Source organism: Penicillium alfredii (assembly GCF_028826965.1).
Source record: "Penicillium alfredii strain IBT 34128 chromosome Unknown utg000012l_segment0_segment0, whole genome shotgun sequence".
Classification (NCBI taxonomy): domain Eukaryota; kingdom Fungi; phylum Ascomycota; class Eurotiomycetes; order Eurotiales; family Aspergillaceae; genus Penicillium; species Penicillium alfredii.
In genome coordinates, this window is record NW_026622709.1 from 33,332 (window position 1) to 49,534 (window position 16,203).

A 16,203-nucleotide genomic window follows, 5' to 3' on the forward strand; every position below is an offset into this window, starting at 1 on the left:
CAGCTCCACCTAAGATCCACAAAATTATGCCAAATCTGGCTGGCGACTGACTTGGTAGCGTTTGTCGTTCTATTGCTCCACTGTCCGAGTGTCGTCTGGTTTAATAGGACTTGTCTTCCGTGAGCGATCCTCTTCATCCTGATTCAAAGTCTTTACCAAAACATCCATCCTCCCTTCAAGCACGTGAACTGAATAGACAAGGAAATAGCATATGGCTATCCTTCCCAATTTCGAGCCGTATGTGCTCACTCCACTGGATCATATTGCCTTTCCTATTCATATGTCATGTTTCTTCACCTTTCACGTCGATGAGCTTTCGACCGCAATTCCAGTTCTGCAAGCGGGCGTGAACCGACTTGTAGAGCTTTTGCCATTCCTTGCCGGAAATGTGACTCTCTCCACTCGGCTACAAGGGAAAAAGAATGTGTACGAGATGCAACCTTCATCCGCCGAATTCCTACAGAAGCATCCGATGCTAAAGATTAAACACCATGGGGAAGCTGTTTCCCCCAAAACGCCTGGTGTGTCCTTCTCATATGACACTCTGTTCAACGAGAATTGGATTCCAATGTCGTTGGATATGGTATCAGAGGAACTGGCTCCCATGCTCAGGCTACAAGCCAATATCATGCAAGATGGTATTATCCTCTGCTACAACTTCCACCATCGGGCTATGGACGGCATAGCGGTGGAGAATGTGATGAAGGACCTTGCGAAATGCTGCAAAGGTCCTAGTCTAAGCGCTGAGTCACTGCGAACTAACCCTTACAAAGAGGCACAAAGTAGAGGTGTGATTCGTGACGCGGGTAATGGACATGGTACTCCGAGCGAACTGCATTGCCTACCTGCCCCGATAGCGAGCTTATCAAGCCCACTTGTTAGCAGAATGCTGAAATTCGATGTTGCGAAGATTCAGCATTTGAGGGAAGAGTGCAACTCTTTGCTACGTCAACGATTGAATTCGCAAGGTGTCGACTTGTCCAGAAATGAAACCGTCTCTGCTTTGATATGGCTTAGCCTTGTTCGATCAAGATATGGAGTTCCTTCTTCCGAAGGTGCTGGATTGAACCCAAAGACGAAGCCAGAAATATCCACTGCCCTTATAATATCGCAAATACGCAATGTCTTACAACCAAATCTACCCGATTCTTACATTGGGAACGCAATGGTTTTCAGTGAAGCCCGCGCCAACATTGAAAGTATGCTTTCTTCTTTCGACCTATCGGCTGCTCAGATTTCTCCTTCAAGCCCGCTTGATCCTGATAAGATCAAACTCTTGGCTGAGTTAGCTCTTTCTATCCACAACGACTTTCAAAAGACCACAGACGAATTTGCTCGAAGTACTATATCAAGCACGTCAAACAACAGTGACTGGTCGGCGCTGTATCACATTGGGGATATGTTTATTAGCAACATTAGATCCCTTAAGATGTACGAGCTTGATTTTGGATCTATTTTGGGCAAAGTGCAGAACTTCGATGTGCCGGATATTCGTATCCCGGGTTTGGCTTGGTTGATGCCAGCGCGATTCCGTGATAAATTTGCGCCTTGGGAAGTGAGGATTTCTTTGGAGGCGGATGTGATGGAGCGATTCCAGGAGGATAGTTTGATTAAATGGGTCAAGTCCAACCAAGGGTACAAGCTTTAGGGGTGTTGTGAGAGGGGTTGTTTGCAATATATTGTAGTTGAAATCAATACATGTTATGCTGGGTTTTGTCGAAATTACTAACATCACTTTGCCCATTACGGTGACATTACACAGCGCAATGCCTGTATGCGTAAACACTGAAGGCTGGCGTGGGTGGCGTAAACAACAAGTGCGTCACCAGGCAAGACTCTAAGCACATTGCTAATTGGGTGAATTGATGTAGAGGTTACGGTTTCAAATCCCATCAACGGCACAAGCCTTGTCCTAGAGGCACTTACCGACAAAATAAGGCTTCATTATGTATAAAAGCTATCAATCAATCAAACTTCATGCTGCCAATGTACTACTATCACTGGTTCCATCACTACTGTATGTAGAAATGTACGCAAGATCCGATCCTATGTCGATCAGCAACGCTGCAAAGTAGACCAAAGCAGTTTCATCAAGAACCAACAACTGTATGCTCATGCTTCTGTAATGCCCATGCTGAAGAGTTCCCGGGGGGAATCATTCGGCGCGAGACAAGTATATACAACTCCATCTCCGGCCTTTTCAATCCAATATGTGAGCCAATCATGACGGTCATTAATCAAAGGGGTATAAAGACAAAACAACGAAAGGATAAACACGTAAGACGTAAGACATAGCCATCCCATATTTAGTCAGAAATGAGAAAGAAAATGAAAGATCAAGACTGGGAGGATGCAGACAAAGGTTTTCGGGCAGTCACCACGGTCAAAGGAAGGTAGGCGTGGGTTCGGTAGTCACGCAAGGAAACCCGCATTCGTGCGAGAAAAACTTGGGCTTGGCTATAAGGCCATTCTAAAGTAGAAGTTAAAAGTCGGAGCATAAAAGTCTCGAGGCCGCCATGTAGTCGAAATTGGTTCCATCGTCCTAACTCATGTAGCTTGCGATCATCGCTCCACCTGCGACGGGTGTTAGTGCTTTTGTAGGCACAATGGAAGAGAGAAAGAAATACGGATGAACAGAGGAGCAGAGAAACATACCCATTCATTGGCCACTGATACCGATGCTCCTCAACTTCCTCAAATCCCGTCGTGCGTAACCGCTCTGCGCTTTCTTGCCAAATTGAGAAACTCTTCCCGAATCGCTGCCCTGCTTGTAATACTGTCTCCCCCCAGACGCGAAAAAAATGGTTGGGGCCCATGGTCGCATCATCAGCCACCGGATCGACGGAGTGTTCCACCACCTCGATGTATCCTCCAGGTTTTAGCGCGCGCAGGCATTGCTGGAAGAACTCATCCCAGTCGGGGATCGAGCCAAATAACTCGCGCACGTGAATAAAGTCGAACCGATGGGAATCATAAGTCCATGGGAGGGTCATGTCGTCGATCTCGAAGGTGCAGTTGGGTGGCACGAATGATGGCTGAATCGGTGAGAGATCCACGCCGGTGACTCGTGCACTGGGGTATTCGTCGGCCATGTCACTGAGTCTCGGTCAGCATGATGATGTTCCTTCTCACGGAATATGTCCAACTCATGAACGTACATGGCCCATTGTCCGGTTCCTGTCCCTACATCGAGGATTTCCTGGAAGCGGGGCGGGTTAGAAATTGGCCGTGAGACACTCGAGACGGCTGGGCCATACCTGTGGCTGATCAAGCGGTGCCAGATGTAGCCTACCGTCAAGGGTCAGGCAATACATATGGTGGGCAATTTCTTGTTGCTCATTCGCAAGATCATCGTTGGGACCCTTATCGACGTCAGCCCGAGACCGGTCCGGGGAAGATTCAGAACCTCACGGACCCAGTAAGCCCCATCCCGAAAGGCGTGATATCGTCGCCCAAACTCATAACGATATTCGGTCATATACGTAGCCAACGTCCTGGTGTCATCTCGGAGCAGGGAGTCTTCGCCGTAAGCAGAATCGGTATCGCTATCGTCGTCCAACCGGAGATAGGACGGCGGGACGGCCAAGGCCTCCCGCGACGCCGCAGAACCAGGACGAGATGTTGACCGGGGTGAATCCTCGCTGTCCTCAATACCCATGGGCGAGTTCATGGCCGAGGATCGTGAGTTTCAGCTGTCATTCTATCTGTGGTTTGGTCAAGGAGATGCCAAAGAGATTGGGGATCCCGTGGGGGCCGGTCACGTGACCCAGTGTTAGTTCGCGCAGTTGTATACATCACAAAATCCACGAGAGCGATGGCCATGGCTTTGACATAGTTTAAATTCTGCCAGAGTATTTTTCAATGAGTATAAAGCTACTTGAGTGTAGCATGTGCGAAACCTGCCGGATCCAAGCACCGCCGTCGCTCACTTAAAGGCGTAAAGACCCAACATCATCCCCGTGAAGGCGGCGCCTATTGGTGGAGCTTTGGTTGCAGCCTCGTTGGAGATGGCGCCAATCCAGATGACTCGAGAATTGGTTCCTTGACAATACCCAAATCGGTACTGGTGTCCACATTCCACTATCAAAATCACATCACTGGTCTCGTCGAGCACCAGCTCGACCATTTGGCCTTCGGGCGGTTGAAAGCGCAGTATTCGGCTGTTATGATGCTTGCGGACGCCGAGACTACTATGTGTGAAGTAGTTCCACCAGACCACCGTGCCCGCCTCAGTCTGTGTCGTGGTCGGCTGGAATGACACCTGCGTCTCCCAGGTGCAAAAGTGGTGACTTTGTTTGCGGAAGAAAAGTGTCGAACAGGCAGGTACCGAAAGATTGTATGAACCGCCATAAATCCGCATATAATTGGGGCGTTCAGTGAGCGAATAGTCGGTGGTGACAGGGGTATCTATGGCTCATTAACCCCAGACCCAGGTATCTAGAAGAGACCAACACGCACTCTTTCTATACCACCCCAGCTGCATCTGTGGGTGACACAAAGTCATCTCTCCACGCAATAAGGGCTTGGAATTGGTAAAGACCAGGGGCCTTTGAGTGTAAAGTGAGCTTTCGTCCTCCATTCATCAAGGGCCAGTCATTTTCCCAGCTGACTGCCACCAAAAAGGTCTCTCGACCTGTACCAGTGAGTCAATGATCTTAGAAAAATAGACCACAACATACCAAAGACTGAATCCTCCCACTTGTCGCCTTTCCGGACGGGCCGGACTCCCAGTAGAACGGCCCACCACTTTCCCTGAATAGCCTCTAAAAGGTCTGCATGGCCCGTGTTTTGCACATCGTCTTCCACACCATTGCGCCAGAGAGGGTTGTGAGGTCCAATTTCCCATGGTCCAAATGGACCGACTGCACTGCGATCCACCCATTCGCAATGTCTACTCTTTGTGCCGCCTTCCGCTGTAAAGAGATACCAATAAGAGCCGCGTTTGACGATGTGAGACCCTTCGGCAACTCCGGAGGGAGACTCGCGGATTAATTTGGGCCCTGAAGTAGAATGCCCAGTGGTCAGATCCACAGTGCAGATATGAATTGCAAAGTCCTTGAGGTTGGCACCCGGAGTGGGCTCAAGTTTCCGGTAGGTGGACGAAAGATAGACAATGCCATCGTCGTCCCAAAAAAGCTTTGTCCGTCAATTCATTGTTTTTTCTGTTTCGTTTTAGATGTTCCGAGTATGAGACTTACATCCTGGTCGAACCCAACTTGGTCGAAATATACGGGATCTGACCATGTGCTGTCATCCCAGATATTTGTGGTCAGGAAATAGAAGCCCTGCGGCCAGATGCGATAATCCTTCTGGGGGCGATGGCGTTGGAAACTAGCTGCAACGACATAGAACACGCCGCGGTGGTATCAAATGGTCGGCGCCCACACACCACCACCAGGCTCTGGGGTGTGAATTTACAGCTGGCTCGGTCTTGTCAATACATGGCCAATCAAAGTCCACCGAATCAGGTCGTGGCTATGGTAAAATGGGAACTGCAGGGAAGTATTCAAAGGTGGAGGTGACCAGAAAGAAATCCCGGTCTACACGAACAATCGACGGGTCCGGGTTAAGCCCGGGATCATTGGATTGGGATAGCTCATGGCTGAGAATGTCTCAACCGTCGCAGGCGAGGGGTGAGGTTATATATGTTGTTTCAAACGTTGGTAGTATTGACTGGTGGAGAGATACGGCCCATGGCTGTTGCCGAGGAAGGAAAAGCACACCAGATGTGGCTGCTGGAGGAATCAATGTTCTTTCAGAATATAAAATCGCCATTGAAGTATACTCAACCATGTCAACTGCATGTTCTACGATATCGCGTCAGTGGATGAGCCCCAATCTCCGGGCCCCAAATCCTAGTGCTCCGAAAGTAGCGGTGACGCCGGTGAAGACGATCAAGACACCAAAGCTGGATCCATACCCCATGGCCAAAGGCTTTCCTGTCCACGGCCATTCCCCCTGAATTAGGGCTTCGCTGATGGGGCCACACGCGATGGAACCAATTCCTCGGCCCGCCGCTAACAGACCCATCACAAACCCAGCGGGAGCAGCCTCGTCTGTTTGCCGGACGGCCTTGACAATCCCTGGCCAGGTGGCGCTTGAACTCCCTGCAAACACCCCATAGGATAACGCAAAAATACAGAGAGGAGGCAGCGAAACGGAGAAGCCCCAGATCACAAAGACACCAACTGCCGTGGCGAGAGCAGCCAGGAAAAGAACGTTGGCGACATGCCACCGATCAATGAGAAGCCCCATGAACAGAAACCCAATGACCGTCCCAGCATTCATGGATGTCACCGGGGCGGTGGTACCTAGACCCGAGTCTCCAAGAACCGACCGCGCGTATGTCGGCAGATACAAAGAAGGAGCAAAGTATCCGAGACTCTGCAAGATGTTCCCCACCTGAAAGATGAGAAATTCCCGGGAGCGTAGAAACTTAAAGCTGAGACGTTGTGGCCGAGGGCTGTGTGCGCTTGAGAGGCGTACCCGTGGCTTCACAAAAGGCAGAAATGGCCCGACCAGAATGATCAAAAGCACTGTCCAGGCCCACATGGTAGTCTGGAAGGAGAACCGAGAGAGTGCAGACTTGATGACGAAGGGAAATACCACACCAGCGACACCACTTCCGGCCTACACCAAATCTCATCAGCTCTCTCCGACTGAGGTTCCCAACACCAAGCCACTCATTTAAATATACTTACCCAACATACTCCAAAGGCAAGTCCCTTCTTGTGCACAAACCATTCGTCAATAAAGAGTAGGATAGGATAGTACAGCATACAGGCACCGATCGCATAGAGAATGCCCTGTGTTAATATGAGCTGCCATGCTCGGGTGGCGAACGAGGAAGATACGATGCCAATGCTTGCCACAACCAGGCCGATCAGACTGCTAAATCGACAGGTATGGGGCCAGCGCTGGAGAATGAGAAGGCTGAATGGAGAAGCAAGATACATGATTCCCTAGCTTGATCTTAATGATGGACATCCAAAGAGTCTCGGAAGATGTCGACGAACCATGCAGCAAGACCCAATTAATGATATACTTGAGGCACCCTGACGAAAGGGCTCATGAGTGGTGTAATACTCCTGGAACACACCGAACGAGAAAGGAAAGCCTGGAAGCTTGTCAGCCGATGTTCGTTACCTGAGGTAGGAGTGGGGTTCACCACATACCCCAGACCATCACCTCAAGGAAGAAGCCTCCCATCAAGCATAGCCAAGCATCTTTGCCCCGGTCCACCGGTGGTAATGAGAATTCTCGTCCCGAATCCTGGTCAGTGGGGTGATCCTCTATGGCCTGCAGCTCATAGCTAGGCGGAGGGGCCGAATGGGATGATAATTGGGGAAGAGGGGCCGAGTGAGTTGAGGCACTCACTGCTGTGCTCAGGGTCTCGGGGGAAATTAGGGAATTAGCCATACTGCCATGATCATGCAGATAAACAGATATTGGCGAGAGTAACGGAACACGATGGTGGTCACGTGACACTTGCCCCTCATCAGAATAAGGCATGAAGGCATGAAGGCGTCAAAAACAAAATCAAACATCCACGCGCATTCGACCGACCTCGTGTCCTCACACCCTGCCAAATCTGTGTCTATATGGTTCCCATGACCCTTTCTCCTAGCAATCTGAATGCGAAGGAGATGACTCATCACTTTCCCGAAGTTTTGCCGACTGAACCTGGCCATTGACCTGATTCGGCGATGCAAGTGGATCTCCGCGGGGCCAAGCGGGCATGCCCTCCGCATGGCCCGCTTGGGCGTTGGGTAGCTCCATCGTCAAGCGGGGTCGAGAAAACAATTCGTGGGAAGAGGGAAGTTCATCTCTGATTTTCTTTTTGGTATGTGTGACTCTCTTCGTCGGGCTCACAATTTTGCATCAAGCCTGTTGGAAACGGATATCCCAGCTCTTTGGAAGCGCATCGCCTACGAGCCCACGTCATGGCATCAACCTGTGTGGTCCACGAGGAATCGCAAGATCTCCGTCATATCACTCTAGAGGCCCAACGAACGGGGACGGACGCTTCATCGACGGACCAGCCCCAGGGCTTTCCGGCATTAGAAAAATGGAACCACCCTCGAATCAACATCTACCGCTCCTTTGCCACGTTCTGGGGGTTTCTGGTCATGGGTGCCAATGATGCAGCGTACGGTGTAAGTCTGAACACTCGAAGTCGACAAATCCACTAGACTGTAGCTCACTGAATGCAGGCCCTGATTCCATATGTGTGATCCCACCCCTCCACACTGTTTCTCTGTCTCTGGACTCACTTCTTCCACAGTTGGAATCCTATTATCATCTTTCGTACACGGTGGTGTCCCTTGTTTTTCTGTCACCCCTGGTCGGGTATACCCTCGCTGCGTTCCTCAACCACCGTATCCATACCACGTTGGGTCAACGTGGGGTGGCCGTGATTGGGCCAGGCTGCCATCTCATCGCGTACATTGTCAACTGCGTGCATCCACCCTATCCGGTGCTGGTGGTCTCGTTCATCTTTGCCGGATTCGGGAACGGAATCGAGGATGCCGCCTGGAACGCCTGGATTGGGAATATGGCCAATGCCAACGAGCTGCTTGGTCTCCTCCATGGAGTATACGGGTTGGGCGCTGTACTAAGTCCATTGATCGCGACATCGATGATAGCCCGCGCCAATTTGCCGTGGTATTATTTCTACTATGTGATGGTGAGTTGGTTTTGCTCCCCGTATTTTGTGTGAGACATGTCGAGTTAATGATCAGGTGGGGTGTGCTTTCATCGAAATCGTGTCTTCTAGTGTATGCTTTTGGAAAGCCACCGGGGCCGCCTTCCGTGCCGCCAATACGCACTCAGTGGAGGAAAACAAGAAAGGAGGTCTTCGGGCGGCACTGTTCCATCGCCCATCGGCGCGGGTGACCTGGCTCTGTTCCTTGTTTCTGCTGGGATATGTCGGAGTCGAGGTGGCGCTGGGAGGATGGATTGTTACCTTTATGATCCGTGTTCGGCATGGCAGTGCTTTTGCCAGTGGGATGACGGCCACTGGTTTTTGGTTGGGTATCACGGTTGGCCGAGTCGTTTTAGGGTTCGTGACACCACGTGTGGGCGAGAAGATTGCGATCATGGTGAGGATTCTTGGATATTGAGTTGGTGTGGAAGCCGACAAAGCTGACGTCCGTTGACAGGGCTACTTAATTTTTTCGATGGCCTTTGGACTGGTCTTGTGGCTAGTGCCCCAATTCTATGCGTCGGCGGTGGCCGTCTCGTTCCAGGGCTTCTTCTTGGGTCCGCTCTTTCCAGGCGTTGTAGTGATGGTGACCAAGCTTCTCCCACGGCACCTTCACGTCAGCTCGATTGGGTTTGCTGCCGCCTTTGGTGGCAGCGGGGCGGCCATTCTCCCATTTGCCGTTGGAGCACTGGCCCAAGCAAAGGGCGTGAAAGTATTGCAGCCGTTCATCATTGCCCTGTCGGGAGCGATTCTTCTTGCGTGGCTGGGATTGCCGCGGGTATCCAAGGCGAGACGAAGTGAGTAAGCACGAATGTCACGAGGCGTTGGTCTCACAGGCGCGAACGCGCTGGGTCGGAACCAGCTGGCATGTGAAATTCTTCTCGGGGCAGATCTTCTTATCAGATTCGGGGCTTGATGAGTTTCGCTTCGGGTCCCCGATTTTGGCCGCGATCGATGCCATCCGGTTTCACGTGGGTTATTTTACTTTCTTCTCAAAAAATTTCGCCAATATTTGTTAGTCCGAAATGAGCAGAAGTGTTTTAGTCCACGTCAAGTGGATTCATTGAGCAGACCGAGGTCCGTTTCTTGCAAATGACTTAGTAGCGTCTCCAAGGATCCGCCCGACTTCGGGTTGGCCGACTCCGGGACGCGCCCAACCGACTGTTGGAGATGCGGGGGATCCCCTCGCCAGCATAAAATCGCCAAAATTCCAGGGAAAATATGAAAATACGAGACAAATATCTCGGAGCTTTTTACCGGTAGATAATTTTCTCAGGCCCAAGCAAAGGCGGTTCTCATCGCGTTATTCCCCCAAACCCGCCAGAATTTGGCAGTCGGCGATCCTCGGAACTCACCGATCAACTTTTGAGCCGAGGCATTTGCCGCTTTAGGCCACCCTCGGCCAAACGTCACTACCTGGACACCTTTGGGCGCTTTATTAACAGGTCTTCCCTAGTGTCTTACCTGTTCCCCATTGATGATTACAACCCCCTACAATTCAATATGCCGTCTCCTCCACCTGCCTGGGTTCAGGCCCTGAAGCCGTTGGGTCCGCAGGGTTCCGAACTCCTCCAACACGAACGCGCGCAATCGAATATTAACGTCGAAAAACTGTCCGAGTTGCTGCACACCAAGGAAATCTTGGCTCGACAACAAAAGCTTCTGGCTCTGTTGCAGCCGGAAAAGGTCTTTGACAAGTCCCAGAATCACACCTTGGGCCGCGTGGAACGGCTGCAGCGGTCGCTGGCCAAGGCCAAGCGTCTGCAACAGCTGGCAGAACAAAACAAATGGTCCATGGAGGAGCTTCACGCCGCCAACGAGCTGATTGGCGAACCTACCCCGTATGGATTGCACGCAAGCATGTTTCTGGTAGGTGATGTGGCCCCTGGCACGAAAAGCGATGGACTGACAGGATCTAGGTGACCCTCCGCGAACAGGGAAACCCCGAACAACATAAGCTGTTCCTCGAGCGGGCGCAAAAATACGAGATTATTGGCTGTTATGCCCAGACAGAATTGGGCCACGGATCCAACGTGCGCGGTCTGGAGACCACCGCCACCTGGAATCCGGACGACAAGACCTTCACCATCAACTCGCCGACATTGACCGCATCTAAGTGGTGGATTGGGTCCCTGGGTCGCACGGCGAACCATGCGGTGGTTATGGCGCAGCTTTACATCGGCGGCAAGAACTATGGCCCGCACCCATTCGTGGTGCAGGTTCGGGACTTGAAGACCCATGAACCGCTCGAGAATGTCTACGTTGGTGATATTGGACCCAAGTTTGGTTACAAGTAGGTTGCATGGGACCCTAGCATTCTTTTCTTTTGGATTGTTGCTAAAGATACTTCATCAGTACCATGGATAACGGCTTCTTGCTGTTTAACAACGTCAAGGTTCCGCATATTAATATGCTGGCCCGCTTCTCGCGAATCGACAAGGAAACGAACAAATACGTTCGTCCCGCACTGCCTACTCTAGTCTATGGTACTTTGACCTGGGTACGATCCAACATTGTCCTCCAGGCCGGTGGGGTTCTGGCGCGTGGTGTTACCATTGCCACCCGGTACTGTGCCGTTCGGCGGCAATTCCAAGACCGTGATGCGGAAGCGAACGCAGGCGAGAACCAGGTTCTGAACTATAAGATGGTGCAAGTCCGTCTGCTGCCCCTCTTGGCAGCCATGTACGCTCTCCACTTTACCGGTCGCGGCATGATGCAATTGTACCAGGAGAACCAGAATCGCATGAAGGCAGCCAGCTCACCCGGACAGGAATCGCGGGGTGCTGGCCCCGAGGAGCTGCGGGCTGGTGCAGACCTGCTGGCGGATCTGCATGCCACATCATGTGGCCTGAAGGCTCTCGCCAGTACCACCGCCGGAGAAGGGTTAGAGGTCTGCCGCCGGGCTTGCGGTGGTCACGGATACAGCAGCTATAGCGGCATTGGACCGTGGTACTCGGACTATCTGCCCACACTGACGTGGGAGGGCGACAATTACATGTTGACCCAGCAGGTCGCTCGCTATGTGAGTCCTTTCTCCCCCCCGGCCCTTTCGCGACCAAGTAAGTTGACCTCTTTTATATAGCTGCTCAAATCTGCCCGTGCTGTCCTGTCGGGCAAGGCTGCGGACAACGACACGAGTCGTATTCTCCAAACCTACCTCTCGCGCCGGGACAAGGGAGCTTCTTTCGACGTGCTCGAGACAGACGCAGACATTGTGGCTGCGTTTGCATGGCGCACCGCTCATCTGACATTTGAGGCGCTGAAGCACCGGGATGCCGAGAAGCGGTCATGGAATAGTCTCCTGGTTGACTTCTGGCGCCTGTCGACCGCCCATTCGCAGTATCTTGTCGTCAAGAACTTTTATGAGTCGGTCTCTTCGCCGCAGCTCTCGGCGGCGCTGGACCCTGAGTCCAAGACCCTGATGCACCAACTGTTCAGGCTGTACGCCCTGCACACACTGGAGCGCGAGGCCGCTGAGTTCTTCTCCTCGGGCGCTGTCACGGTGCGCCAGATCACCCTGGCGCGCACCACAGCGGTCATGAAGCTTCTGGATGAGATCCGCCCACACGCCATCCGACTGGTCGATGCGTGGGCCATTCCGGACTGGCAACTGGACTCTAGCCTGGGCCGATACGATGGGGCAGTGTATGAGGATCTGTTCCGCCGGGCCAGTCAGGAGAACCCGGTTAATGACTTGGTGTTTGACCCGTACCCGTGGAATGAGGCGCTCCTCAAGAACGAGCCTAAGAGCAAACTGTGAATGATGTGCTCCGGGATTTTCTCCTTTCTTCGGTTGTAGTTATGCTTGTTTCACTTAGTATATGTGGAAGATATAGAGATAGAAATGAGAAATAGATCTCCCCGCCGTTTCTTCCCCAGGAATTGCGATCCCTTGCCATTCCATTCCCCTTCTGATGACTTGATGGTAACAGCTAGCCTAGGGGCGAGAGTATGATGCCGTGGCCAAGACTATCCAGGACCAGCAAGGATGTTTCTTCCAGGGTTTACGCTGAAGGAGTTGAAAATAAGAGGAAGTTTTAGGATTCGGACACCTGAGAAATTTTGGACACGCGTCAGCGATCTGGCTATCTCCAAACTGAAGTGGCAATAACCCGGTGGTGCTTCAATGCAACCGTGATTTACCCGAGTCTCGCCCCATTTCGAGTCCTAGGTTCGGCCAGGAGATTGTGCTCACCTTCCAACACGATATTTGCGGTGAATACAAGACTTTTGTGGCGTGGTGCCTTGACCCCGTTGGCGCCGCCACTATCTCGCACCATCTCGCAAGGATGAGACAGAAACCAACGTCAATAGTACCAATGATGATCAGAAAGGTACATACCACGTGGGGTCCATGAGCTGCTGCACGCGACTTGAACCATGCGTATTGAAATTCGGGTCTATCGACAATCCATGCAACAACCCGATCCTTCCTCCCACTTCTTAAGGCTTTAGGGTTGAAAGTAGACGTAGCTTTTCGTAGGTATAGAACTTCACAGTGACGCGCGCTTTCATTTGCATGACGTCGGCATGCCGATCGGTTTGTATAAGAGGCCAGCCGAGCTCGCACTGGTATCTTCCGTCGCGGATCAAGGACATCACCTTATCCACGAGGGAAGACTACAGTGAATCCCTGAATTCAGATCATACCACGGTGGACAGTTCGGGAAAAGACCGTCTGAAACCTGTCGTGGATGATCTCCGGGTAAATTCGGCATTCGGTTAAAATGGCGCGACTTGAACCGAACCGAAAGCTCATCAAATTCGCCGACTGGTTGGCTGACATCGCTCCTCCACCAATGACGCAGCATCCTCCGCCGAGTTTATCCCCCGGAATCCTCTCTCCATGCTCCTCCGCATTCTCCGCTGTCGATCCCTTCCGCTCCAGGCTCAATGCCCCGGGCCCAGGAGTCGTCCTAGGTGGTACACTCCTGCCGTTTCGCTTGTAGCTCCAGCTCAGTTCGAATCTACGCCGAACCGTGCGTTAAACAGTGGATCCGTTTTCTTATAAGATATAAAGCGGCAGGGCCGCCTGGTGAGGGACTTGGATTGTCAAGCTCCCAAGGGCCACCCGCAACCATGTATTGTATTTCCAACATCTATGGTGAACTTTCTTCTCCTGTTTCCCTTATCAGACTGTTTTGTCCGGCTAACCTGTGATAGCTCTCGCCGCATTTGGTACCATCGGCGGGGCCTTATTCGGCTTCGATGTGAGGTGAATATCCCTCATGTCGACTGAAGAAAACGACATCACTAACATGATCAACAGCTCAATGAGCGCCTGGATTGGCGTTGACACATATACTGAATTTTTCAACAAACCCGACTCAAACCTCCAAGGGGGAGTATGTGGTGCCTGGCCTGATTGTTTTGATGTTAGAATGCAAGACTCACACTGGAATATAGATCACCGCCTCCATGTCGGCGGGTTCCTTTGCCGGCTCCATCTTGGCGGGCTGGCTATCGGATATTCTCGGTCGTCGGTATGCTTTGATGATCGCGTCAGTGGTTTGGATCATTGGGGCGATGGTTCAAACCAGCGCGCAAAATGTGACGCATCTGGTAGCTGGCCGCGTGGTAAGTGGCCTTGCAGTGGGCGTTACTTCGTCGCAAACTTGCGTTTATCTATCAGAGCTAGCCCCCGCCCGGATCCGCGGTCGCGTGGTGGGAATTCAGCAATGGGCCATTGAATGGGGCATTTTGATCATGTACTTGATTGCCTACGGCTGCGCTGTCGGAGTGTCTGGGCCAGCTGCGTTTCGGGTCTGCTGGGGCGTGCAGGCTGTTCCGGGCCTGATTTTGTTGATTGCCCTATTCTTCTTTCCCGAGTCACCGCGCTGGCTGGCCTCGAAGGAGCGATGGGAGGAGGCTTTGGAGACCTTGGCCATGCTGCACGGCAAGGGTAACCGCAACGACCCTGTGGTGCAGGTCGAATTCGAAGAGGTTCAGGAGGCCGTGCGACTGGCCCACGAGTCCAAAGACATTTCGTTTCTGGCGCTATTTGGACCTCGCGTCTGGAAGCGTACGATGTGCGGGATGAGTGTACAGATGTGGCAGCAGCTGCTGGGCGGTAATGTTGCGATGTACTACGTCGTCTATATTTTTGAGATGGCTGGGATGGTGAGTTTTACTTGCGATCTCACTGCAAGTGAATTAGGATTACGTGTGGTTGACTGACTTGATGTAGACCGGCAACACAACGCTGTGGTCCTCAGCCATTCAATATGTTATCTTTTTGGTGACTACAGGAGTCATGCTTCCCATAATTGACCGCGTTGGCCGTCGATCGCTACTCCTCATCGGTGCTGTCACTTGCATGATCGTTCACTTTATCATCGCCGCTGTCATGGCCAGCAAGGGCCACCCAGTCCCGGACGTGAATGGTAACGCCAATTTAACATGGGAGATCAAGGGGAATGCCGGCATGGCCGTGATTGCATTCTCATATATTTTCACGGGCATCTACGGATTCACTTGGGTATGTACTTGCAGGCCCGGGACTCGCGAAGCCTACTGACCATATCAGGCTCCGACTGCGTGGATTTACGCTGCCGAAGTCTTTCCACTGAAGTATCGAGCAAAAGGTGTGGGAGTGTCAGCAGCCACGAATTGGATTTTCAACTTTGCACTGGCGTACTTCGTTGCACCCGCTTTCCACAATATTCAGTGGAAGACTTACATCATCTTCGGGGTTTTCTGTGCGGCCATGACCATTCACGTGTTCTTTATGTACCCAGAGACTTCCGGCCGGACTCTTGAGGAGATCGACTTGGTCTTCGAAACGGATGTCAAGCCGTGGCGTACCAATCAGATTGGGGACAAATTTGGCGAGGAAATCGAGCGACACAAGGAGACGGTCGATTCCAAAAAGGCTGGCGGCGCTACCCATGAAGAGGTGGTGTGAATCACCTCAATGCCCTTTGATATGAAGAGTTCTGTGTTAAGAAGATGCTGCATGACCCAATGAATTGAGTGTCAGAAAATCAGAAGTCCTGCTTTCCCCTCCATCTCAAAATTTGATATTGCTTTAGGCAGATAGATCCTCGTTTCCTGGCTTCGGTAAAACTCGAGAGACAAGGGGGAAAAGTACGATGATCACACATGGTAGACTATACATAGCTGGCTGGATCTAGCAAGCGGAGACTCCGAGATTCGCTGTTGGTCAAGATGACATGCATATCTTGATTGGGCTCCACCTGGACGTTGAAGATCACTAAATACATAGCATCTGCAATACAGAAGATCATGGCGTCTAGGTATATAAAGTATATGGAGTGGGGCGAGGAAGCACAGGGCTGAGATTTACTCGGTTGAATCTGAAACGACTGGACTAATGTCACATAAAGATGAAGTTCAAATAATTATAACAGAAAGTAAACAACAGTCTAACATGGGGGGGTATTGGACCTTTATTCCCAATCTCATCAATCAAGGACCATCAAGAACCTCAAAACTCAGCAAAAACGAATAAATTGTCGTGGCAGTTCGCAAAACGACAT

General features: G+C 51.6%; 7 protein-coding genes across 7 annotated transcripts; 5 read left to right on the forward strand and 2 right to left on the reverse strand.

Annotated features, from left to right (window-relative positions):
• Window positions 1–211: 211 nt before the first annotated feature.
• On the forward strand, window positions 212–1,648 carry NUU61_009539 (uncharacterized protein; the record flags this gene model as incomplete). Its single annotated transcript, XM_056660064.1, has 1 exon — window positions 212–1,648. One exon carries the CDS (start codon window positions 212–214, stop codon window positions 1,646–1,648), a length of 1,437 nt encoding a protein of 478 aa, XP_056506562.1.
• A 688-nt stretch (window positions 1,649–2,336) lies between these two features.
• On the reverse strand, window positions 2,337–3,670 carry NUU61_009540 (class I SAM-dependent methyltransferase; the record flags this gene model as incomplete). Its single annotated transcript, XM_056660065.1, has 5 exons — window positions 2,337–2,574; window positions 2,656–3,096; window positions 3,159–3,246; window positions 3,293–3,362; window positions 3,416–3,670. The coding sequence occupies 5 exons, from the start codon at window positions 3,668–3,670 to the stop codon at window positions 2,337–2,339; spliced, it is 1,092 nt and encodes a 363-aa protein (XP_056506563.1).
• A 255-nt stretch (window positions 3,671–3,925) lies between these two features.
• Window positions 3,926–7,419, reverse strand: NUU61_009541 (uncharacterized protein; the record flags this gene model as incomplete). The annotated part of the gene is made up of 7 exons (XM_056660066.1): window positions 3,926–4,407; window positions 4,680–5,136; window positions 5,199–5,331; window positions 5,921–6,630; window positions 6,711–6,962; window positions 7,017–7,117; window positions 7,176–7,419. The coding sequence occupies 7 exons, from the start codon at window positions 7,417–7,419 to the stop codon at window positions 3,926–3,928; spliced, it is 2,379 nt and encodes a 792-aa protein (XP_056506564.1).
• Window positions 7,420–7,943: 524 nt separating this feature from the next.
• NUU61_009542 (Major facilitator superfamily domain general substrate transporter) lies at window positions 7,944–9,509 on the forward strand (the record flags this gene model as incomplete). The annotated part of the gene is made up of 4 exons (XM_056660067.1): window positions 7,944–8,156; window positions 8,285–8,686; window positions 8,742–9,101; window positions 9,162–9,509. The coding sequence occupies 4 exons, from the start codon at window positions 7,944–7,946 to the stop codon at window positions 9,507–9,509; spliced, it is 1,323 nt and encodes a 440-aa protein (XP_056506565.1).
• A 653-nt stretch (window positions 9,510–10,162) lies between these two features.
• Window positions 10,163–12,464, forward strand: NUU61_009543 (uncharacterized protein; the record flags this gene model as incomplete). Its single annotated transcript, XM_056660068.1, has 4 exons — window positions 10,163–10,573; window positions 10,624–10,997; window positions 11,060–11,726; window positions 11,787–12,464. Coding segments are annotated over 4 exons (2,130 nt in total), but the record flags the coding sequence as incomplete, so codon positions are not given.
• Window positions 12,465–13,431: 967 nt separating this feature from the next.
• NUU61_009544 (uncharacterized protein) lies at window positions 13,432–13,653 on the forward strand (the record flags this gene model as incomplete). The annotated part of the gene is made up of 1 exon (XM_056660069.1): window positions 13,432–13,653. The coding sequence occupies one exon, from the start codon at window positions 13,432–13,434 to the stop codon at window positions 13,651–13,653; it is 222 nt and encodes a 73-aa protein (XP_056506567.1).
• A 130-nt stretch (window positions 13,654–13,783) lies between these two features.
• On the forward strand, window positions 13,784–15,608 carry NUU61_009545 (sugar porter family MFS transporter; the record flags this gene model as incomplete). Its single annotated transcript, XM_056660070.1, has 6 exons — window positions 13,784–13,808; window positions 13,868–13,919; window positions 13,974–14,049; window positions 14,111–14,824; window positions 14,892–15,182; window positions 15,231–15,608. 6 exons carry the CDS (start codon window positions 13,784–13,786, stop codon window positions 15,606–15,608), a joined length of 1,536 nt encoding a protein of 511 aa, XP_056506568.1.
• Between the last annotated feature and the right edge of the window lie 595 nt (window positions 15,609–16,203).